General features: G+C 34.0%; 3 protein-coding genes across 3 annotated transcripts; 1 reads left to right on the top strand and 2 right to left on the bottom strand.

Annotated features, from left to right (window-relative positions):
• The first annotated feature begins 1,550 nt into the window (after positions 1-1,550).
• On the top strand, positions 1,551-11,180 carry LOC126715906 (MLO-like protein 4). Its single transcript, XM_050416754.1, has 15 exons — positions 1,551-1,878; positions 2,452-2,509; positions 2,741-2,958; positions 3,036-3,152; positions 3,789-3,849; positions 5,715-5,806; positions 6,547-6,621; positions 7,214-7,299; positions 7,410-7,459; positions 7,560-7,600; positions 7,694-7,864; positions 7,961-7,996; positions 8,959-9,026; positions 9,374-9,434; positions 10,419-11,180. The coding sequence occupies exons 1-15, from the start codon at positions 1,753-1,755 to the stop codon at positions 10,845-10,847; spliced, it is 1,689 nt and encodes a 562-aa protein (XP_050272711.1). The 5' UTR covers positions 1,551-1,752; the 3' UTR covers positions 10,848-11,180.
• A 191-nt stretch (positions 11,181-11,371) lies between these two features.
• LOC126715907 (ferredoxin) lies at positions 11,372-12,116 on the bottom strand. Its single transcript, XM_050416755.1, has one exon. It carries the CDS (start codon positions 12,028-12,030, stop codon positions 11,590-11,592), a length of 441 nt encoding a protein of 146 aa, XP_050272712.1. The 5' UTR covers positions 12,031-12,116; the 3' UTR covers positions 11,372-11,589.
• Positions 12,117-12,823: 707 nt separating this feature from the next.
• On the bottom strand, positions 12,824-20,977 carry LOC126715905 (transmembrane 9 superfamily member 1). The gene is made up of 12 exons (XM_050416753.1): positions 20,660-20,977; positions 18,835-19,027; positions 18,594-18,698; positions 17,511-17,528; positions 17,319-17,416; positions 17,080-17,232; positions 16,747-16,881; positions 16,312-16,478; positions 15,907-16,001; positions 15,379-15,752; positions 14,491-14,764; positions 12,824-13,339 (listed from the first exon to the last, which is right to left on the bottom strand). The coding sequence occupies exons 1-12, from the start codon at positions 20,753-20,755 to the stop codon at positions 13,272-13,274; spliced, it is 1,776 nt and encodes a 591-aa protein (XP_050272710.1). The 5' UTR covers positions 20,756-20,977; the 3' UTR covers positions 12,824-13,271.
• Positions 20,978-24,702: the final 3,725 nt, after the last annotated feature.

The following is a 24,702-nucleotide window of genomic DNA, read 5'->3' as shown; positions in this document are numbered from 1 at the left end:
AAAGGACTTATGACTGTTTACAGGTATAAAAGAAACTTAGGGAGAAAGTGACCTTAAAGATGCTCAATTGATAGTTTACTTCTTTTTTATTATTTATAAATGTAGTTTAGTTTTGTTAGTGTTTTGAGTTCTTATAAGAATTCCATTGATTAAACTAATCTATGAAGACATATACATAAATTGCGAATTAATAGGATAACTTATTCTCACCCCCCGCCCCCAAAACAAAAAATCATGTTTCCAACTTTCATCTTGATTTAGAAAGGAGGAAAGCATGTGAATGTATACTACACCATACAACTTGAACTCTTTTATATATATATATATATATATACATTGACAGTTAAGAGTAGAAGGGTCTAAACCCATGAATGTCTTAATTTGAAACATGTGAAGATTACAAGACTCTTGACATACAATCTAGACATTTTTTTTTGTTGATAATTCAATAGTCACATTAGGGAAGAGGATTTGAACTCTTGACATCTCCCTTGAAACTTGAAAATACTTCCTATTAAATTATATAACTTAAAAAGTTTATTACTCCATACAAACTCCTTTTTTGTTGTTCATTTATTTCATATCATAATCTTTTTCAATTAATTTTTAAGTACTCTTGAAATGTAGAAAATTATGTTATTTCTTCTCACATTCATAATAAATTCCACTTATTAAATTCATGTGAGCCCACAATGAATGCAAGAGGACATAGTGCAATTTTTCCATACCCCAGAAATGCCTAAGAAATTTTCATCTAAATCAAGTTTACCTCTCCAAGTCTCAACAACAAATGGGATCAAATATAACGCTCAAGTGAGTTGTCCGATCGAATCAGTACAGTGAATGACTCGATCTTTGACTTGGAAAAAACGAATCAACTTCTGTCAGGGACCTTTGGAAATCGCTTTTGGACACAACAGCGAACTTGTCGTCGCCTATAAAGTCCAACATAGTCATACATGCTCCATTTAACATTTTATACGTAAAATTTTTCCAGCTTTCAGCAACTTCACAAGAACAATGTTAGGATAATAACTATTTATATAACTTTCGTTATAGCTCACCGCTCGAGTTGTAACCGATAAAAATATGGAAACTACCATTTTTTTTTTATTACACACAACTTGCCACATTGCCACACACAGTGAGTTGAAGCAAAAGTTATGACTTTGCTGTGCTCCTAGCATTTTCATTTCACACTCACTAATGGCATAAACTAGATACCAGTAGAAATCAGCCACGTCACTCTCCAACGTAGTGGGACTGTTTGGTCGTTTGCATGTGAACCCTAGTTTTGTATGTTACAAGGATACTTCTCCCACGTGGGTTTGGTTGGAAACTTGGAAAGGATTTGGAAAGAGAGTCAGAGAGAACAGCAATTTCAATGCAATGGTAAGTGGGTTTGCTTAGAAAATCCCAAACAAATAATAATAAACTATAAATAAGCACACGTTCCAGTGCATAACCATATACACCTTCACCTGATGATGATAAAAAGGACTACATTTTAACCCCAAAAAAAAAAAAAAAAAAAAAAAAAAAAAAAAAAAGACTACAGAAGGATCTCTCACTTTTGCAAATTCAAACTTCCCCATTTCCTGGATATTTCACTTTCACTTTCACTTCCACTAACTTTTCTCACTTGGATCTCCATATTTTTGGAAAAATATTCCATTATTCTCTATAACGTGCTTTTATAGAGTTGCATTGAGAGTTCATGGGCTTTTGCTGTTGTTATTCTTAGTGTGGGAAATGGCGGATTTGTTTAAACAAGGGAGGTCTCTGGCAGAGACTCCAACATATTTGGTTGCTACAGTGGTGACAGTTATGGTCTTTGTGTGCTTGTTAGTGGAGAGATCAATCTACAGATTTGGAAAGGTAAAGCAGGAAAAAGGTTCTTGATAATGTTCTATTGCTCTGTTTGGTTGCTCAAAAAAAATGTGGGAAAATGAGAGGTTTTTGAATCTTTGGATTTTTCATGTGGGACCCACTTTAGTGCTTAGTTAATTGTGTTTGGAGATATTAGGGAAGTATCAGTTTTTTGTGATTATGCTGTGTTTGACTGCTGATAAATTGTGTGAAGATGAAAGGTTAAGGTAGTGTTTGAATTGAAGATTGAGTTTTTTTATTCCTTTGGAACCAGCATAACTATTTAGCTTGATTTAAGTGACACCAAGTGTTTGCAGAATAACAATCTTGTGATAATGCTGTGCTTGGTCAGTGCAAAATTATAAGAAATTGATAAAAATCTCACATAATATAGGAGAAATAAAACTAGTTGGCTTATTCTTTTTAAGTTTGGGAGAATAAACCATAATGCTAAACTTTTGCCCTGATGTTTGGGATATGAAATAGATTATTTGGCTCATTGGGGTGACCATAAATTAGCTAGTGAAATGATCCTTTTTCAAGTTGAAAAAGAAATCTAAATCTCATGTTTGCTGTGTATAGTGGTTGAAGAAGACTAGGAGGAAGGCTCTTTATGCTTCTTTGGAGAAGATTAAGGAAGGTGAGTAATTTATCAATGCCAGCTCTCACTTATGTTAATTGTGGCACGATACCTGATATGGGTTCTGGGTTTCAAGCTTTGATTTTTGCATTTGTAGTTGATTGTGTCTGCCTCTGATGTAGTTTGTTTTTGTTTGAGTGAGACTCGATCTCTGAGAGTTGAGACTATCAAAGCATTCTTTATGTGGCAATTTAGTTTGATTGTAGTTGACATTGTTTTCCTTCTTGTTAGAGATGATGCTGCTTGGGCTTCTATCTTTGTTGTTGGCACAATCTGCAAGGTGGATCTCTGAGATTTGCGTAAATTCATCTCTTTTCAGCAGTAGGTTCTATCTTTGTTCCGAGGAAGATTACAGAATGAAAGAGAACATTATGATTAAAAGTTCTTTCTCTTCTACCAATGTTACTGATATTCCTCCAAAAGGTCTTTCAACAAATCAATGTGGGGAGGTAAATTAACTCTCAATATTTGTAAAAGTAAGGATTGTGGGTGACTTGACCTTACTGATGCCAATAATTGATTGCAGGGTCGTGAACCATTTGTGTCATATGAGGGTCTTGAGCAGCTTCACCGATTCTTATTTGTTCTTGGGATCACTCATGTTCTGTATAGTTGTGTGGCAGTTGGTCTAGCTATGAGCAAGGTGCAGCATTCTTTATTTGTATATTTATAGGACCCCATCTGAGCATGTTCACATTGGGAGCTTCTTGCTCTTTTATGGGGGTGCTTGGATATTACATGAAAACAAATCAATCTGTATTGTGATTCTATAACATTGAGGGGGTCTTTCAAGCTTATCAAAGATGAATTCATTCACATTTTGGAGCTTAAGTGTGGTTCTTTCTCCTTTGAAGGGGTGTTTGGATATTGCATGAAAACAGTTTGATCTATTGTTTTTCTGTAATATTTGAAGGCATGAATTCATCTTTTGAAATGGGGTTTTTCAAAATCATCAAATATGAAGTCATTTAATGATTATACAAAAAATACAAGGATGGGTCATTACCAAAATATGAGATTGAAACTCAATGTTTTCTCTGAAACATGATATGGTCCAATCAGTGTGATAAGATAGACTAACTAGCTTTATGGAGCCTGATCCCAACCCCTTGGGGTTTGACACCCATATATTTTTCTTCATATTGCCTCTATGTTAGGTACACATATACTGATTCAAATTCCTCTTCGAATACAATTATATGATTTTATTTTATGTGATGTCCTTTGCCCCTAAATTACCAGGGAGGTTTATTCACTTCTTAATTGCTTGGCTTTGTAGATTTACAGTTGGAGGAAATGGGAAATTCAGGCTAGCTTACTGGCTGAAGAGAATTTGAGAGGTACACAACAAAATTGAACATTGGAATGATTAGTTGACTGGTCTTTGTTCTACACTTTTGTTTTGTGACTTTTGAATTCCTTAAATATTATCATTATTCCTCTGTTTGCTTGCTAATAAAAAGCTGTGAGATGTTTACCTGCCTTTGAGCCCCAGAACCATTCTGCCCATCTTGTCCTACTTGTCCAAAGTTTGCTGAGATTAGATGATTTTCCACTTGAGGCAATCAAGTTGCATTTTGTTGTGCTAAAAGCCTTATAGTTCAACTGGCACCTCCTAGTCCTAGTGTTTCTAATAAAAACATCCAGGGTTCAAATCCTCCCTTCTTATTGCAACTGTTGAATGATCAAAACAAAACAAAAACAAAAACCTGTCATTTTGTTCCTAAGTAAGAGCAGTAATCCTGCATCACAAAGAAGAGATTAATGAATTTACAATTGGAGCCTTATATATAAACGCTAGTGTTAGGGACTTAGTGACTTATCCCAAATGGGGTTTCTACCCGCATGGGACTTTCACCCAATTAGGGGCCTTGGTCCAGTGGAGGTTTGGCCCAAGTGGAGGGCCTTGGCTGAGGTGGTTCTCCCATACAGAGAATAATAGTGTGGTAGTTACTTTGAGGCTGAAAGAGGACCCAGTGAGACATACGCATAGGTTATGTGAGTTGGTTGTAATAGGCTTTGGACCAGTTTAAATTAATGAGGGTTGTCATTGCCTGTAGATGTAGATATGAAGTTAATAGAACCACATAATCATGTCTTATGTAAATTTAAACACATTAAATCTTGTTGTCTTGTATGGATATCTATTTCATTGTTTCTATGGTATGTTTCCACTGATTCCTAACTCTAACATAGCTCTCACTACCACAACAAACTAGTATTGGAGAAAGGATTTTGTACAACACGTTCTTACTTTCCATTAATATTTAAGATCTTGGAGTTTTTAAGTTTGGCATATTTGTCTCTTAACATGATAGCCTCCAAAAAAAAGAAAATGAAATCCAATATGACTATGGAAAAATAACTTTGGTGTTGGCATTACTGCAAGGTGTTAGACATGAAGAAGAAATAGTGATCCTAATTAACTGCTTAACTGCTTATGGTTAAAACCTAGTGTTTGGAACTGAGGGAGATGAGGGGAGAGGAGAGAAGAGTTTCTACTCTCCTTTCCTCTCCCCTCTTCTCCCTCCATCCAAAGTCCAAACACACTTATCACAAATTTGTTTCACATTTGAGACTAAAATGTAATCTGAGAAAGTCTAATTAGTGAAAAGGGATTTGAAGACCCCATAGGCCAAGCATGGGAAAAACTAAGACCATGTGGTTTTAGAATATTGGTTATCTGTTGTTTAGAACTTGATGTAAGGATTCTGATTAAACAAGAAAAATGAATTACATAAAGAAAGATTTTAGCAAGGTGCAAACTGTTCCTTTATCTCAGAGATCACACTGTAAGATAAAGTAGACCACAAGTAGAAAAAGAATGAATAAATTTTTTTTTTTTAACTTAGGTTGTGCTGATGCTTTTTTTCTGGCCACTACACACTAAATTTAGTTTCCCAAAATGTAGACTGGCTAAACTAGTTAGTTTTCCTTTAGAATTGCTGCAAGTATGAGATGTGTAACCTTCAGAGGCATCTGCTGCCTCTAGGTATGAGACATTAATTCATGTGCAAAAGGTGGTCAGAGGTGTACTCTTTTAAGTATTTCTGCTTCTTTCAATTGATAGGTATTTGTAATGTGATGTCTGGCTTTATCTTCCCGAAATTTGATAGAGATGCAAGTTTGTGTTTTTATTTTGATTATCTTTATATATCCTAGTTTTCAACAATATTAGCTCTCTAATCTTGGATATGTTTTATAGCAAAGAAACCCAAGGTGATGAGGCGACAGTCCACCTTTATTTTCCATCACACTTCTCATCCTTGGAGCAGGAGTCGGGTTCTCATTTGGATGGTGATTTTTCATCCTTATTATGAATATGTAAATTAAGATAAAAATGAACGTACTTGTTTGAAATTGTTTAGGTTAATGAGCTTAAACTCTACCTTGGCTGCCAAAAATTTTTCAAATGAAAATAAAATAAGCAGGAAAAAGGAGGGTAAATTAGCTTAGTATAATGCATATTGCATTCCCACACTTTGGAATATAAGATCATTATGTCTCATGTAGTGGAATATACTTAAATGCTTCTAGATTATATTTTTTCTGAGAGAGTTTGATTTTCAAGTAAATTATCAGCAGAAAGTTTGATTTTCAAGTAAAATTTTACAGTTTATGTTCCCATTCTCACATCATCTTCTCTTATATGTTGATTACTCAAGAGATAATTTCAATTAGAATCAAGCATATTTGTGATGATCTACATCACAGCTGTGGACACCACATTCTTAATTAAATTACTGTACAAGGTTGATGCAACTTATGTTAAATGGAACTCGCTGTGCCATGTTCTTTTACAAATGCATCTCCATCCATTAAGCTTTTCCTATGGTAATCATCACAAAAATTTGTGACAGTCACTTCAATATGCTTTTATATAAATAATACTCTGCCAACTTAGTGTCTAATTTTCAGTTGCTTTTCATTCCTTTCTTTTGAACAAAGTAATGTAGCATCTTGTTTTCCCAATCTGTCACTTCTTTAGCTTTCTAAATTTCTGTAAGGTAAAGTTGATTTGTGGGCTAATGGTGCAGCTCTGCTTTCTACATCAATTCAGGAGTTCAATAAAGAAACCAGATTACTTGGCACTGCGTTTGGGTTTTGTCACTGTGGGTACCTAACTTCTTATTAATACCGTTTTTTGAAAATTCAAAATGAATAACAATTTGATTGTGATTTTAATTTACTGACAATCGTGCTAGAGACATGTTAGTCAATATTGGTTAAGGCAAACAAATGCCAAGATTAGCAATGCTGCTCTATGATCTAGTATAATATGTGTGCCTGACTATTTTTGGATTAGCATAAAATATAATTCATTCATCAAAAAAAAAAAGTATAATAGATGTACCAAAAAGATGAAAAGCACACCATATGTCAGTTTAGATTGTTTTATTGTTTCCATTTTAATATTTATTAATAATAAGTAGTTTCATACTCATATTAATATATCAACTTTTTTTTTCCTTCCTTTTGCTAATTTTCTTTCATATAGCATTTTAAACCTTTACCTTCTAGGTGAACATAGATGTTAGAAGTTGCTCAGCTATTTGACATTTTTAGGTCACGTAGTCATGATCAGAACTGTAACATCATTGCATGACAGTGTTCTCTCCTCATCATTGAACATCATTTACCCTGAACAGTAAATACCATATTATATTTGTACTGATTTTTGTTGCATGCTTATTTACTATCCAGAAACACAAACTTCCACATTCTTATGATTTCCATAAATATATGGTTCGGAGCATGGAAGATGAATTTCAAGGAATTCTGGGGATTAGGTATGCAGATTTCTAAAATAAATAATTTTTTTCATGCAACTCCAATTAAATTGATAGTAAATCATATCTTAATGTTAAACCTAGAACTGAGTTACCTTTTAACTTTGCAGCTGGCCGCTTTGGGTATATGCCATAGTATGCATCTTCATAAATATTCATGGTAAACTGTCATATCTTCAGAATGCAAATGCAGAGAACTTTTTTTTTTTTTTTTTTGGCTTTATTTCATGAAATATTTAGTAGTTACCTTATTGCTGCAGGTCTGAATATATATTTCTGGCTTTCTTTCATCCCTGCCATTGTAAGTACACATTCACTCACAATGTCAGTATAAGGAATCTATATTCTTCTCAAATTAACATCTCTTGCTCAATTGTTTTGCATTTCAAAAAAGCTTGTCATGCTGGTTGGAACAAAACTTCAACATGTTGTCTCCTCTTTAGCACTTGAAATTGGTAAACAAACAGGTCCATCTTTTGGGGGTCAAGTAAAGCCACGTGATGATCTATTTTGGTTTGGGAAACCAGAGATATTATTATGGTTGATACAATTCATCATATTTCAGGTGGTGATTTGTAATTCATATCCTGTGTCTGATTTATGATTTATATTGTATTTTCTTCATTTGATTTAATGCTTAGCTTCTTTCTTGCGCATGAAGAATGCCTTTGAGATGGCAACATTTATCTGGTCCTGGGTAAGATTAGACTCTCTCTCTCTCTCTCTCTCTCTCTCTCTCTCTCTCTCTCTATATATATATATATATATATATACAGTGTGTGTGTGTGGCTTGTGTTTGTCTGCCTGTGTAAAAGCTTGAAAGAAGGTATAAATTAATAGAATGCAATTCTAAAGAAAGTTTTTCATTGTGGAACATACTTGATTAGTTAAAAAATGGAGTACCAGAAGAGATATTGTTGAGATAGCTGAAGCTCTAAAACCAGTATGTTGTGAATGTAGTTAATTATTATTTATAGTGGATGTGAAATAAAAATAGAAAAATAGAACAAACAATCTCACAAGGACACAACGATTTTATGCGATTTGGCATTTAGGCCTATGTCCATAAGCGGTGTTGAGGAAAAAATTGCACTAATAGATGCAACTGATGGACCTCAAATTCAAGCCCTGTAATCGACAGGTATCTTCTTGTTCTCAAGGAAAAGTTATAGAGAATACATATGTATTACATGTATTATTATCCCTTAAATCTAATCAACAAAATAAAATCTGTAGAAATGTTTGAGTTTGCAATCCTTGCTACTGTTGCTTCTCGTTTACTATATAATGTCCACATGATCTTGATTGCAGGAAAAGGTAGCATTTAGTAGCATCATTGTCCTGTTTCTAAAGTATCTTAGGAATGAAACAAACAAAGATGGAGGCTGCATATTTGTTATTCAGAATTACATGTCATGAATAATTTAAATCTATGGGATGCAGGTTCATAATATACCAAAGATTCAAACAACTTCTTTGTGTAGTCCTTTTGAAACTCTGAAGAATTTAAAACTAACAAATCTGTTTCCTTGTTAATTGCAGTAATGGTTAGTGCATTAGATAATAATCTGATTACTACTTCTTTGTGCTTCTTTTCAATCATATATAATGAAGTTATAATGGTCTTTCCTTTTCTTTTCTTTTTTATCTCTTGTTTAGTGGGGCTTCAAACAGAGATCATGCTTCATGAAAAACCGTTGGATGATAGTCATTCGGCTGGCTTCTGGGTATTTACTTTCTTAATATGCAGTTCTATTGAAGATGTGTAAATTCCTTTTCATGACACTGAGCTTGTAATGCATATTAATTTGGTGTCTAGTTGCCTGTATCAAGCTCTAATGCGTATAATTTTTTGTAACACTCACCCATCAAAACCTAATACCAAGTTCAAAGACTTGAATATGGCATAGGAATGGATTTGAATGCAATCTTTAGGCTTAGAGACAGGAAAGGGGGGGGTTGCTGTACTCAGATTATTAGTTTCATTAACTTATGATCAAACTTCAAATTGATTTCTTATGAATTTGTTATGCGGTCATATGCATCTTATGATTTTCCATTTTGGTAACTGCAGTCTTCTTGTCCAGTTCTGGTGTAGCTATAGTACAGTGCCTCTCAATGTAATTGTTACCCAGGTTTGCGTTCTCTTTTAACTGGTCAAATTTTAATTCTTAAATATGCTGGCATCATCATGTATTTCAAGTTGGTAGTTAGGCATATAGTCTTTGCTACATAGATGAAATACCGTATATCTCAATCAAGGCAGTTGTAAGAACCTATCGAAAAAAAAGGCAGTTGTAAGAAGAATTCCTAAATTTCCAAGTCTTACAGCAGAATTCCAAGCAGCCATAATTTTTAATCCTATTAGAGTTACAAAACCTACAGCCTGTCAAAATGAAGCTCTCGACAACTACTCTGACATTTGGGCCTCAAAATCCTTTGTTTTCATCAGTTTCTACTTTGTTTTTCAGATCAATATTTTTTTTTTTTTTTTTTTGAGTGTGTGTTCTTTTCAATTTAGTCCTTTGGGATTTTTCGTTTATTAGACATTGTGTTGGTTGAAGAGGTCCTGTGTAATTTTGGATCATTTTTTAAGTTTTTTAGAATTTTCTCTCTTGTTAGGGTTTGGATTGCAGGCCGTATAAATATATTATATAGAATCATTCCACATGCTATTATCATCATTAAAACTCAACAGTTTGTTTTTCCTGTCTTTCTGGTATGCCAGACTGTCCTTAACCCTTTCTATGGCACTGGTATATTTGTGCTGTATATGTCTCTCTTTCATGATATTTTTGCAAATAAAAGAAGTAATTGCATTATTCTTTAATTCAAAAATTGTACTTACTTCCTTTGAACATGATTTATATTCAATCACCATGTATAATGCGTTTGATTGGATGGTTCGTGTCAACAAAATACATATAGTTGTATTGGTTCCCTGTGCAGGAGTTGTATTGGTTCCCCTGACTTGAAAGAACTACCAAAGATTTCTTCTCTTTTAAACGGAGATATATCATAGTAATTTAGCTCATAGACTTAATGAAATACATATAGTAGATAGCATGTTTTTGTATCAAATGATATACGCATAATGCTATGATCCTTAATGACTTCAGATGGGATCTCGGTTTAAGAAAGCCGTGGTTTCCGAGAGTGTCAGAGAGTCACTCCATAGTTGGTGTAAAAGAGTGAAGGAAAGGTCTAAATTACGCGATTCTTTGCACTCACATACCACAAGATCAGTATGTTCACTTGATACAACAATTGATGAGAGAGATGAAATAACAGTTGCATCCGGTACTTTATCTCGAAGCTCTTCCATAGGCTCACTCAATCATGTAACTGTGGCATCAGATGAACTTGTCAAACCCGTGCTTGAGACTTCTGACATACCTGGAGAAATCTCATTACGGGTGGAAGAGTTTTTATCAGACTCTATAAGGCTAAGTGAATCACACCCTCCCACCTATGATGAAGAAGACAATGCAAACAGTGGAGAGGAAAGTAAGGTGGATACTCTTTTTGAGTTGTTTCAGAAGACATGAAGGTGTTTATCCACCTAGAATTCAATCACTCTTTGACTGCATTGTAGTTCAAGCTATCATTCTGAGCCAGAAAAATGGAAGTTAATCTCATTAGTGTTGACCAGAGTAAAGGTATGTTTGGAACAGAAGGAGAGGCGAATAGAGGGAAAGGTAATCGGAATATACTAAAATGTAACACGGAAGACATATATCCATTTGTCTGATGCATATATACAATTGCAATATGAGCCATTTTTTCTCTATTTTCATTGCAAATTCAGTTTTGTAGATTTGTAGCTTACATTGTCGATTTGGAATATTAATTCAAACAAACTGCAATTCCTCATTGTGCCAGTGCAAAAGCTCCATATCCACAATAATCTATCTCTTCTTTTCTTTTCTTTTCTTTTTGTTGTGCTTTTTATTTTTGAATAGAAAATATTATAATGATTAGAGCTACAAAAATGTTTCCATTTCCAGCATGTCCACAAACATGAATGATGATGCTTAATAAGACATACATAAGCCCACACACAAGAGCAATCTTGTCAGCAAAACCCATAGAAGATTATTATTATTAAGCTACAGCAGTTCATTTGTGACTACAAATGAAAGAAACAAAAAACATAAAAAAGAGCTACTCATTTAAACACAACAACCATTTCCCTGGACTTTCACCAAGCCACCAAACCAACCAACCAACAAAACATTATGAAGTGACAGAGGGAGAGAGAGCAGCCATTGTGAATGTGTATTCACATTTTTAGCCAGTGAGTTCCTCCTCCTTGTGGGTCTCAATGACAACATCAGACTGTGGATAAGCAACACAAGTGAGAACCCATCCTCCTTCAATCTGCTCATCATCAAGGAAGCTACCATCAGACTGATCAATTTTCCCTCCCTGAACTTTCCCTGCACATGAAGAGCAAGAACCAGCCCTGCATGAGTATGGGATGTCAATACCAAGCTCCTCAGCCTGGTCCAGAATGTAAACATCATCTGGGCATTCAAATTCTTGTGGCCCATCAGGTGTAATGAGCTTGACCTTGTGAACAGCCATTGCTGTTATACGTCCTCCACGACCACCTTTTACGCCGAAAAGAGCCTGGCCGACGCAAGGAAGTGATCGTAGACTTGTCACCGGCTGCCGGCGGATGAAGGAGGTGCTAACCATGGTGCCAGAGAGAGCAGCTGTGGTTGCCATTTTTCTTGGTTGGTAAGGCTGAGGAGAAAGTTTGGAAGGCTAAAAAGAGTGGGAGAGGCAACTATTGTTGATAATGGGAAGGGCTTGTGGAAATAGTGTGGCTATTATGTGATGAACTGAGTTGGCTACAAACCCTATCTGCCACTTGGCAACCTCTCGTGGCTCACTTTATCTTTTTATTATCACCATAATTTTATTGGTGACTGTGGTAGACACAATCCTCTGATAAAAATTTGTATTTTTGGCATTTCTTTAAAGAATGAAAATGGGGTTTATTTTTTCTTATTCTAATATTATGGCAGGATTTCTATTTTGGGGAAGGGGGTAAAAGAGAATTACTTCCTTTTTTCTTTTGGTTATAGATCTGAAAAAATATTTGCCACAAATTGCATAGGTAACGTGCAAATCACATAGCCACACAACATTTTGAAAGAGACAAGGCCACCACCAATTTTCCAATTTATCATAGACGTTGCAAAGAACAAACAGGAGAAGAGAAAAAAAAAAAAAAAAGATGGGTCAATTTGTCTTTTTCTCACAGCATGGAAAAAAATGGACCCTTGATATAAGTTCTAACAACAGGAATCTACAAAATGGGCATTTAAAACCTTCTTGAATGCCATGCACACATGACCTTAAAAGTATTTGCTTAACTTACTGGAATCAATAAAAATGTGTGTGGAATCAAAATTGAAATAATGAAAAACAAAAACAGATTGGATGCGACCCCACCATTAGAAGACTAGACAAAGCATATATGCAGGTATAGAAACAAAATCTGTAAATTCTTACATATTCAGAATCACAAAATTCATTACTAAAAAAGTATTTTCCCTCACAAGTTCTTTGTCCCAAAGATGTGCAGGTACAGAACTAAATAAAAAGAACAGAAGAAATTAGGCATCAATCCTTACACAGGGAACCTATTTGTAAAGGGACAAAGAAGAAAATAATAAATGACAAGAGTCCGATATTTTGCTAAATTTCCATACTATAGAAACAATTTCTGATTCCTAAATTAAGGCCTTTCACTTACAGCTGGGGAAAACACAAAAAATCTCAGGGCATCCCCTAGTCTAGAGAAAGAAGAAGAATACATCCCCATCCTCAAACCCTGTGATTTGAATCTGTAGAAAATGCTGTCCCTCGTACATGACCACAAGCTTCCTCTCAAAATTTATTGTGTCCTAACTGAAGTGCTCAGGGAAGTGGCATGCAGTCTCTTTCTTCTCAGAAGAATCCTAGTCGCACTTGATGTTTCTGTAGATCCTCCTCACAAACAAATTAGAGCCCAGGTAACCCACAGCTCCTGCACAATTTAAACGATCAAATCAATGTTCAAGCACCAAAAGATAACATCTTTTCTCATTTGTTTGGCCAGGCTGTATGTGGATGTGTCAGTAGCCTATCAACCAGACGTTCTTAGCCTCATCTCAGCCACAAAAATCACCAACATTACTGTGGTAAATTACTATAAATCAATAAGACATGCTTCAATAGAACCCATGCCAAAGACAGTTGAAACTTACTAGTCAACCATGGAAAATTGACTATGGAGAGCCTAAGGCCTAATAGAACCACTGGCTCAAAAAATTTAAAAAGACCTAGTGCCAAGTGCCAACAATCTTGTAGCTCAAGTGGCACCTCCGGGTATTTCCAACAGAAGCATCCAGGGTTCAATCCCTCAACCCCCAACTATTGAATATCAATAAATATTTAAAAGGACCTACTGAATTTTCATTTCCACCTCCATTGCCTTGACAATTTAAGCTTTGGCTGAAGTTACAATGATAAATAAAGATTTCGCTATGGATTCCAATCATACAAGGCTTTAGTGTCAGAATAGGAGTTGGATCCCTAAAAATTGAACATAAAGATAATATATAACCTAGGAATCAACATTCAGGCTTTGCTTGGAATTGGCACCAGGCAAGAAAGCAAAACCTAGGAATCCACAATTAGGGTCACCTCGAAATAGCACCAAGATGTTGAAGTAAACTCCAACAAATAATTTTTTTTTTTTTTTTGATAAATCTCCAACAAATAATTTTTACTCAAGTAAACCTTAAGCTTTTCCAGTGGAGTACAATAGTGTGCTTATATAAACTACGCTATGACTTAACCCTAAATTTTCAACCTAATTATTAAATTACAAAAATTCCCTAGATTCTAGGAATTTAAATTAAAATACTAATAACATAAATAACTAATAAGAACTAAAATAAAATGCAACAGAAAAAAATGCAATTGACCTTAAAGAAAACTAAATTAAAATAAAATTTTCTTTCCACTGCCTGCATTAGAGAGAGTGCCAGCATTTTAAGATAAATAACTCTTTGAGAGAGATTTTGACATTAAAAAATTGGAAAAGAATGTCAAAGCAACAAAAAAATTAAAAAAAAATAAAAACAAACAAACAAACAAAAGGATTAATGTTACAATAAAATTGTGATAACTTACCACAGAGGATTCCTAAACCGAGACAAAACATCAAAGTGTATCCAAAATAGAAGCTGGTCTGAAAGAAGCCAGACATCTTGGTCTTCACATAATAGTAGTATATCGAATAAAGGTACACGTAGACAGCTGTTGAGGCAGCAGAGAAGAAAGAAGTCCACTGCCAATGATAGTTCTCAGCATTCAGCAAGAAGTACGTACCCACAATGGTCACACAAACAGTGACAATAATGAGAATCACAAAAACCAGCAGCATAAATCCGTACACATAGTACACCTGTTAAGCATAAAGAGCTAAGATGAGTTACTCAAGTTCAACATTTCCTCAAACTGTATTGTGCAGACATACTAATTTCTATTTTCAACATAAATTTTAACATCCATCTGTCTAAAGAGGCCACCAGGAAATATTAATACCCTTGTTATAAAAAAAAATAGATGAGAGGGAGATTGTTCCAACAAAATATAATAAGCTTTCCAACAAATTAAATTCCTGTCACAAGTAATCTTTCCAGACAATGTAATTGTCAATGGAAATCTGTTGTATTATAATGCTGAATATCAATGTCACTATGTAACTACAACTTAGCACTAAACCACAAAATAAAGCTAATAAATGTTTCCTAAGGCACAGACATGTATGCCATAGTTCATGGTATTTTCAGAGGTGCAAATCAGCCATTTGAAACCTGTCTTCATATTTTGTAAAAAGAGATCACGAAATGTGTTAAAATTTTCACTAGCTATGTGTGGTAGTTATTTCACCATCTCCTGTAATTCCAAACTAAACAATAGCTTCATGCCTTCAAATGCCACACAATAATCACTTAATAGAAATAACTCCAAATCCTCCTTATCAATCAAAACAACCCACAGAATTGTGGAACTCACCTTGTAATTCCAGAAGGATGTAAAGACAAAATACATCTCAATGAATATGCTGCCAAAGGGTAGCAATCCACCCATAATTGAGACCACAGATGGTGTGAGATACCATTTCTTCTCAGGAATTGGACGAGGAATGGTCTTCACACGACAAGGATTGTTTGGAGCACCACTCCAATTTCTTCCAACAACTGTACCAAGAAGTGCCAGAGGGAAAGAGATGAAGGCCCATATGACAAAGACAACAACCATAGTGCCAAAGGGAATGGCCGCTAGAGAACCGTAGAAGATAGCAACTGTGTTCAAGATGAACCCAATACCAAAGCACATAAATGGAAATAGAGATGCTGTGAGGATCATGGACTTTATCCAATTTTTCCCTGACAGAATGACATAGAAGTTATACAAAAATTAATAATGCACAAAAAAGAAACATCTAATTAAAGCATTACAAAGCTGAAACAGAACCCAAATATAAAAGCAACAGAATAACAGAAATAAGCAAATGAGGCTACTTATGGTCAAAATTCTTACCCCCATGGCGCGAGTACATCCCACCACTCACATAACCAGAAATGAACGATGTAAGAGCATAACATACAATGAAAGTTGTGATAATCGCTCCTCTCCTGAGCCACATAAATAAAAATTAAAGAACGTTATAACAGCAATGAGAAAATGAAAGGAAAACATATGCTACCAGCAAATGCATCTATGTTACTGTTCAGGTTTATACACCCCAAAATATAAGTCTCAAGACACAAGATGAAATAAATTATAACCCGTTAGTCACTAGTAATGCCAATGAGCTCTAAATTAAACAGCACCTCCTCCGCTTGTAACAGCAAGGAGGAGGGTAAGGTCATGAGTGCAAGATTCACCAACTGCATGTGTAATTAACCAAAAATAAAAAAGGTCATCATTAACTTCTCAACATACCCAATATACAACATTCCAACAATTGCCAATAAGATGACGAGGAGAACAAGCAACGCAAGCTGAGCACCTGTACCAACAACAGCCGAAAGAAGAACCAAATTGCGAGGAGGCCGAAAAACATCACCATGCACAAGTTTCCAACCAGACTCTTCACTAACATCTCTCTCCTAAGAAAAAAGCAGCAAAATAGCAACCAAAAACATCAGAGCTAGCAACAATTTTGATTTCTTTAATTAAAAGAAAAAAGGAACATTATCGACAAACAATTAACAAAAGCAAAATGACAATTTTTACCCTTTTTTTTTGTTTTTTGATCGGTAAAAATGACAATTTTTACTTTTGTAAATGGTTTTTACCTTTCGTTATTTAAACCAAAAACAAAAACAAAGAAAACAAAAGAATTGACAACGGAAATGCAAGTGAATTGAGCACTACCAGAGTCTCCAGATCATCATCTTCCCGAGCATATTTTGCATAGTCATTCCTAAGAGTTCGCATTAATATCATTGACACCAAACCAGTGAGGAAGATAACCATCATAAATGAATTAAAAATGGAGAACCAATGGATCTGCAGATTAACCATACACACACAACTCTCAATAACAGAAACAAGTATGGGAATAAGGGTAATCAAGAAGTCCGTAAAAAAAGAAACACTTAAAAATATCTGAAATGACTTTAGTCAAAAATACAAAATTGGGGGCTCATGATATTGGAAACAATGCAATGTACAGTTAGAAAATAAGCAGCAGCCATATTATGTTACCTGATGCTCAAAGAAAGGATAATCCAGATAAACATCAAAACGACGTGCAAAAGTGACATTAGTTGGCATCCATTTGACAGAATATGTCATGTCTAATGTTTTTCCAACTGTCAAAGGCTTTGGGCCCTCTTGAGTGAGATTCACATGAATAATCTGCAAGTATAGAAGCATAACCATGATTCTGGGAAGAATCCTAAATTCCCATCATAGAATTCATATGCAATTTTGAAAAGCATAACCTGATCTTTGTTGAATTGGACAACAATTTTCTTATGCGTGAAAAGAACATGCTTGCCATTATCACTGTTCTTATCTGGATGCAACGCACCAACAAAACCTATAACATAAATTAACAAAACAAAACAAATTATCATGAGCCATCAAATTATATTCAAGCTAAATAGAACCACCAGAGTGAGTTATATGCATACCCCATAAAGGCAGATCATCTGAACTTGTATCCAGCATTCCGAAGACCAACATTAGAAAAGAGAAAAGAGATCAAGCGTAAGTGCTCCGATATGCCATGAAATAGAGCAAAGGCAAAACAAAATTTGCATACAAAACATATACAACAGCCCACACATGAATTTTCAAGATTACAATAGTATAAAGCAATATGGTCATTAGATCAACATATCTACACCCGTGTAGGTGCAGCACTATGCAACAATGAATATTGGTATAATTGTGCATTCAAAGAGAGTCACAAAAGCTAGTAATGATTTCCAAACTATTTTTCATGAGAGTCAGAATCAGTAGTCACAGTATAATTGTGCCTTCAATGAGTCATAAATGCTAGAAATGATTTTTAAACAATGACTTTTTGTTAGTCAAAATCAATTAATTATAATTTCAATACTGAAGATTGTTGAAATTTTGGTATTGAACATCAGTTTGGAACTCTTAACAGGTTTTAACTCCTAAATATCTTAGAATTTTTCATTCCCATCCGTTCTTTAGGTAGTCTGAACCAATAAAATACGTGCACCAACAAAAACCATCTTAAGTATCACAAGTTTTACAAGAATGTACAAGCCCATTCTAACCGCTTATAAATCTACAGTTATCTTCTTAAAAAAAATTCACTTTGTATGAATGTGCCCATGCTACTACACAAGACATACGCCTTTGGGAGGTAGCATAGCAGAAAACCTACTACATTTTCTGTGACTGCTGAGGGAACATGATTTCCCATCATTTTTCTAAGAACTATTTTCTTGTAATGCAAATACAATAGGATTGAAGTTATTATTATATCCATATCTAGCTTTGCTTTCCCACAACAAATCCAGACCTACTTGCATCTAGCTTTTCTTCCCTCTCTCTGGAATTATATACTAAATGCATTCCAAATAAACATTATAATTTATTTCTGTACAAGTTAGGCATGTCTCTAAACCTTCTACAGGACTCCCATATGCATCAGCCCACATTCTATAATTGATAATCTATACCAAAAATATCATCAACTTATATTAGTAAAACATCAACAGATTCAATGAAGAACATACCCACAAAGAATTCAAACCAGTAATTGTTCTCAATTGCATCCTTGAAATGTTTAACTGTTGCCTCATCAAGTTCCAGTTGACAAATGACAGCCTTATCCACATTTTCTGTGCAAGGAAAAGCCAACACATAAGACTAAATTCAATTCAATTAAGCCTTAATTCCAATTATATTAGGGTCAGCTCAAGCAATTAACTCCACTTCAATGTCAAATTTAAGTGATAAGACGGAAATTGTACGTACTATCAAACTTTATATCGATCTGGCTATCTATAAGTTCATTTCCACCGAGGACCTCACCCAGACCACCCCATTTGTGAGCAGCATTGCCTTTTGGACGACAAAACGGAAGGCTGTAATAATTGTATGTTTCTTGTGGATTATTATAGGGACCAACTTTATTTACCCAAAGGGTAACTGGGTCATCTTGTTGATACTGCAGAAGAGACAAAAAGAGTATCAACAAAAGTATCTTAAAAATTCATATCAAAATGCAGATACAACAAAACATTGGAAAACCATTGGAGTTAGTAAAGGAAAAGTCTGCAGTACAGTTCCCAGAGCACATACCATACTACACAACAACAACAATGAGTACACAGAAAGAATCTAGAAAAAACAACAGGGCCAGCCCACCTTATATGATTTGTTTTTGAAAAATAAACAAGGATACATCCTCAAAAAAAGGAAAATGTTATTTATATAATTTCCCAATCAGATTGTTGTTCCTTTCCTTATACGTACCACAACTCATGCACCAATACAAAATTGAAACTGTTACTTCACTGATGCTTTTTAAAGGAAGGAAAGAATGCAACTTTGATTTGAACAAAAATAGCAATTTGTGTCTTATTGTACAACAAGAAAATGAAGGAACAAAAAGTAGAAAGAGAATATGATAACCACTGACGAAGTTCAGAAAGTTTTCTCTAGTTTTTTTCCCCCTTAAATAAAAATACTTGACAAGGATCCTCAATGTCAATAACAGCATCTCCCCAAAACTTCATGAATACGGGTCACAGGTGCAAATCAGATAGGCAATTGAGATTCATTTCTTGGAGTGCTAGTGGGTGGCCCAGACCCCACTCGCCAAAATCTAATAAAATAAACCAAACGAAAAGAGATTGACCGTCTCCAATGACGCAAATATGCTCTTGGCCGCTAAAGTCAAAGCATTCTACATAAGTCAACCAGTATAATTTCTTTATCCACGACTCCACATGAAAAACCTCTCAAAACACATCCTATCAGAACTAGATCCAACAAAAAAATTTCTTCTGATTGATAAGTTACACAAACACCCAATGACCTCAACATCCACTCAACTAGATCCAACATGTAGCAATAACAAAATCATACGCCCGTTAGTCATAATTCTAGAAACTTTAAAAAGCATACAAAAATGCATATCATATCACCATAAAAGAAACCCACCATTAAAAAACACCAGCAACTCTACAATCCCACTAACCCCACCCCCCCTACAACCAAATTCACCTATACTGCAACCAAATACTACTATCACATTGACAATAATAACACTCGCGATATGATCAACCCACCCACCCGAGATCTCCCCCTCACAACAATGAATATTAGGTTCATGAGCTTAACTGCATAAGCAGAATTGAGATAATCAGTTACATTATCTCTCTCGCGATAAAATGTACCCATTAGGCTCATTGACTTAAGCAAAAAAATTGAGCTAATTAGATTCATCAACGAGCAATAAAAACCCACTAAAATTCACAAATCAAAGTCCAAATCTTTCGGGAAAACGAACCAAACAAACAAACAGAAAAATCAAACAATTAGGTTCACATGAAGCTTAAGCAACAAAAAATTTGAACTAATCAGATGCAATAACCAAAGTCCAAATCTTCAAACAAATCACGAAAGCGTTACAAATCCCATAGATCTGAATCGGGAATTGAACAACAACAACAACAAAAACAAAAAACAAACACGAACACGAACGTAATGAACAAGATCTACGAGTCGAATCGGCGAGTCATTGACTCGGCTAGGGTTCGCAGTGGAAAGCTTCAGAGAGAGAGAGAGAATTTACCTTGTGATCTGAGTCGGAGGCGAGTGATACGGAGGAGAGGGAAAGGAAGAAGAAGAGGAAGGAAAGGAAAGAGAGAGATCGGACGGTGGAGGACATGGGTGATGGCCGGAGAGAGACGGATCTGGGACGGTCCAGATTCTTCCTTTACTAAAAGGGTCGCTCAAGCTCAAAGACTTTCCGTTAGCTTTGATTTCCTATTTATTTTTTTGTAAAATTTTTCTTTCCTTCCAATGTGCTATACCCCCCTTCCTTTTTAGAGTGGGGTTTGTTTGAGTGTGTTTGTGTTTTGAGTGTGAATGACAAAGTTGAAGCCGTTTACTAAAAATTTCCCCTTTTTTTTTCGGTTTTTATATATATGTTTTGTTGGGTATTCTTAGGCCCAAGCTTTGTACTTTTTAGGCCTTTGTTTCTTTTTGGTTATAGACTTTTTGGGCAGGTTCATAATTCATGTATAATTGGGCCCTTCTTTCAAGCCCATATTGTTTTACAAAACAACTATGAAGATTTGGATAAACAAACTTCATCCACACTATAACAAGATAAAAAAGTCTTGCTCTCTGAGTTAATGCATTGCCTTGCCTAAGTGTGTGCGTGAAAAGAAAAGCTCTGTAGAGAGCTAGTATAAGATAGAATGTCATTCACTAGGTGACTGAAGGAAGTCTAAGATAATTTTCCACTCCGAAGGGCATTAATGGAACTAATAACCTTTTTTTCTTTGTGTATTAAAAAAAAATTTTGGGTTCACCCTCCTATGCTTATCCTAGGAAAAAATAGTGGGTTTGGCAATCAGGCAAAGGGTAAAACTTAACACTTTGTTGCTTTGATCAATTAAAAAAAAAAAAAATAGTGTTGTCTTAGAACAATTAAATTCAATGCATTAAAGTGTTTGAATTCAATTGTGTATGTGATTTAGTCTTTGGTAAAATATCAAGAGAAAGTGCATTTGGATGAGTCTCTTTTCGTTAGCTTATACAGTTTATTATGTAAAAATATAATTGTACCTTAGAAAATATAATATTTTAAAAAATGACATAAGATTTGCTACAAACCTTAGGCTACAAGCCTAAAACAAACAATAGAAAAATGGTATGTGATCACTTACTAGTTACTACACCACACTTTGAAGTGATTTAATACAATTGTTTCTAAAAAAAAAATCGCTACTTTGCTTCCTCGTAATTGGGTCTCTTACCTCAATTCATCCCCAAAATATGTCTAGGCCCAGTTAGGATGCTCATAGTTCATGCATAATTAGGCCTGTCACCCAATTTTTTTTTTTCCCTATAGCCCAATTATGTAAGATTGAAAGAACCTTCTTGCGCTCTTTTCCCTTCTTCTTTTTTTCTATTCCTATCCTCCTCCATTTGTCCTTTGAAAATCGGGGCTAATTGACAAGAAATCAAGGAAGTGTTGCCATGTCAGGTTTGAGTTGTTTTAATTTTTAAATTAAGTTAAATTAATATATATATATATATATATATATATATATATATAACCATTTAGCTGATGAAGCCCGCTACATTGGCAAAATATAACTATATTTATTTGTTTCCACATTTAACATTTTTCCAAAAATATATATATTCTAAAAAATTATCTCATTTATTTTTTATATTTGGTAGCAACCTTAAAATGAGTTAGAAAACTATCTTTAAACTTCCCTTATTTATCTTAGCATAAAATAGAGTTGTTTTCTACTAAAATTTTATGGAAAAATAACTTTTATCTCATGCCAAACTAAATAAGGAAAGTCAAGTAATAATTTTCCTTTAATCATTTTTTTTTCCCATACTACCAAACACAATAAAATGCATATAAATAAACAAAGGAAGCTCTACCTTCTCAATCAAAAAAAAAAAAAAACAAAACAAAACAAACAAAGCATAATATATATTTGGCAATATAAAATCAAGTCGTAATTGTTTTTCCTAATTAGTATTGATAAATTTATTTCACAACGAAGGAACCAAATTCCGTCTTCCTTATCTGAATTTAGGCATGATTAAAGGGTCCATTTGGTAGAGGAGTTTGAGTAATGTTGTTTGAGTGTTTTTGATATACGTGTGGGTGAAAAGGTATGTTAAAATGTGTGTAAAGTTGTTTAAAATGTGAAAACATGTGTTAAAACTTGCTCACCAATGTGTGAAAATAGTCACTTCAACTTTCAATGGATGTGTTCACATTAGCATTTCAACTTTCAATGGATGTGTTCACATTAGCATCATACTTGATATGTATTAAAATTATAATTAATAAATAAATTTTACTTATATTTTTAAATTAAGTTAAATTAAAAAATATATAACCATTTAGCCGATGGAGGTCGCTACATTGGCAAAATATAAAGGTACGTTTGGTACACTAAATGTAGATTACATTAAGAATAATAATTTTTATTACTGGGAATATAAGACATTGTAATAGAATAACTATTACTATTCATAAGTTTGGTTGTTATATATAGAAAGTTTGTAAAAGATGATATATTAGGAAATTTCATATTTTTGGAAATATATTAATTTAAAAACCTATTATATGCATTAAGGAATAGCTATTACATCCATTTCAAAGAGGAATAGTTATTCTTCAATTTAAAGAATAGTTATTCCAATGTAATAACTAATCCATGTAATTAAAATGCAATCAAATGACCGAATTGCTATTACACATTCCATTACAAGAGCAGCATACCAAACATACCCTAACTATATTTATTTGTTTCCACATTAACATTTTTCAAAAAAAAAAATATTTTCTAAAAAATTATCTCATTTTTTTTATATTTGGTAGCAACCTTAAAATGAGTTAGGAAAGTTTCTCAAAAAAAAAAAAAAAAAAGAGTTAGAAAACTATCTTTAAACTTCCCTTATTTATCTTAACATGAAATAGAGTTGTTTTCCACTAAATTTTTATGGAAAAACAACTTTTATCTCATGCCAAACTAAATAAGGGAAGTCAAGTGATAGTTTTCCTTTAATCATTTTTTTTTTCTCATACTACCAAACACAATAAAATGCATATAAATAAACAAAGGAAGCTCTACCTTCTCAGTCAAAGAAAAAAAAAAAAAAAAAAAAACAAACAAACAAAGCATAATATATATTTGGCAATATAAAATCAAGTCGTAATTGTTTTTCCTAATTAGTATTGATAAATTTATTCCACAACAAAGGAACCAAATTCCGTCTTCCTTATCTGAATTTAGGCATGATTAAGAAAGAGCCCATTCAAGAGTCAAAATAGTTGAGTCAATGTATAGCAAGTTTACTCATTTCAATTTCCTAAAAAAAAAAAAAATAGTCACTTCAACTTTCAATGGATGTGTTCACATTAGCATTTCAACTTTCAATGGACGTGTTCACATTAGCATTATATTTGATATGTATTAAAATTAGAATTAATAAATAAATAAAATTTACTTATATTTTAAAGAAGATATATTGTGTGATCGGTCAAGAACAATCAAACTTTAAACTTAAAATAAAACAATACAAATGGTCATCCCAATAGGCCTATCTACGGATTTATGGATCCATTTCTTCTTGCCAATTGGCTAAAACCACCACCCATCTGAGTATGACATGATGGAAAATTATTGAATTTTTTTAAAAGTATCATAAATACGTACTCTTCCTCTCACATAAATTGTGGGTAGAGGTGTGCATAGATCGGATTGGGCATGAATTGGATTGGGTCGGGTTAAGGGAATTTTTTGACCCAACCCACCATGGTGGGTCAAAAAAACTCAACCCAATTCAACCCATCACATAAGTCCAACCCAACCCAATCCACATGAGTTGGGTTGGGTCGAGTTGAATTCATGGGTTGAACAAATTTTTTATTTTTATTACTATTAAATTGAGTAGGAAAAAATATAAATATAAATATATTAAAAAAACCCAAAAATTAGTATCAATGTAACTCCTTAAAAACAAACAACACTAATGGCTAAACAACAATAGTAATTTACTAGAGTTTGTGTGAACTAATTGACTTTTATATAGGATAGGAAGAGCTAGTTATTTTAAAAATTTTATTAATTA

This window comes from Quercus robur, chromosome 2 (genome assembly GCF_932294415.1).
Source record: "Quercus robur chromosome 2, dhQueRobu3.1, whole genome shotgun sequence".
Taxonomy (NCBI): domain Eukaryota; kingdom Viridiplantae; phylum Streptophyta; class Magnoliopsida; order Fagales; family Fagaceae; genus Quercus; species Quercus robur.
The sequence above is the reverse complement of the archived record's forward strand: the minus strand, read 5'-3'. Positions and strand labels throughout refer to the sequence as shown.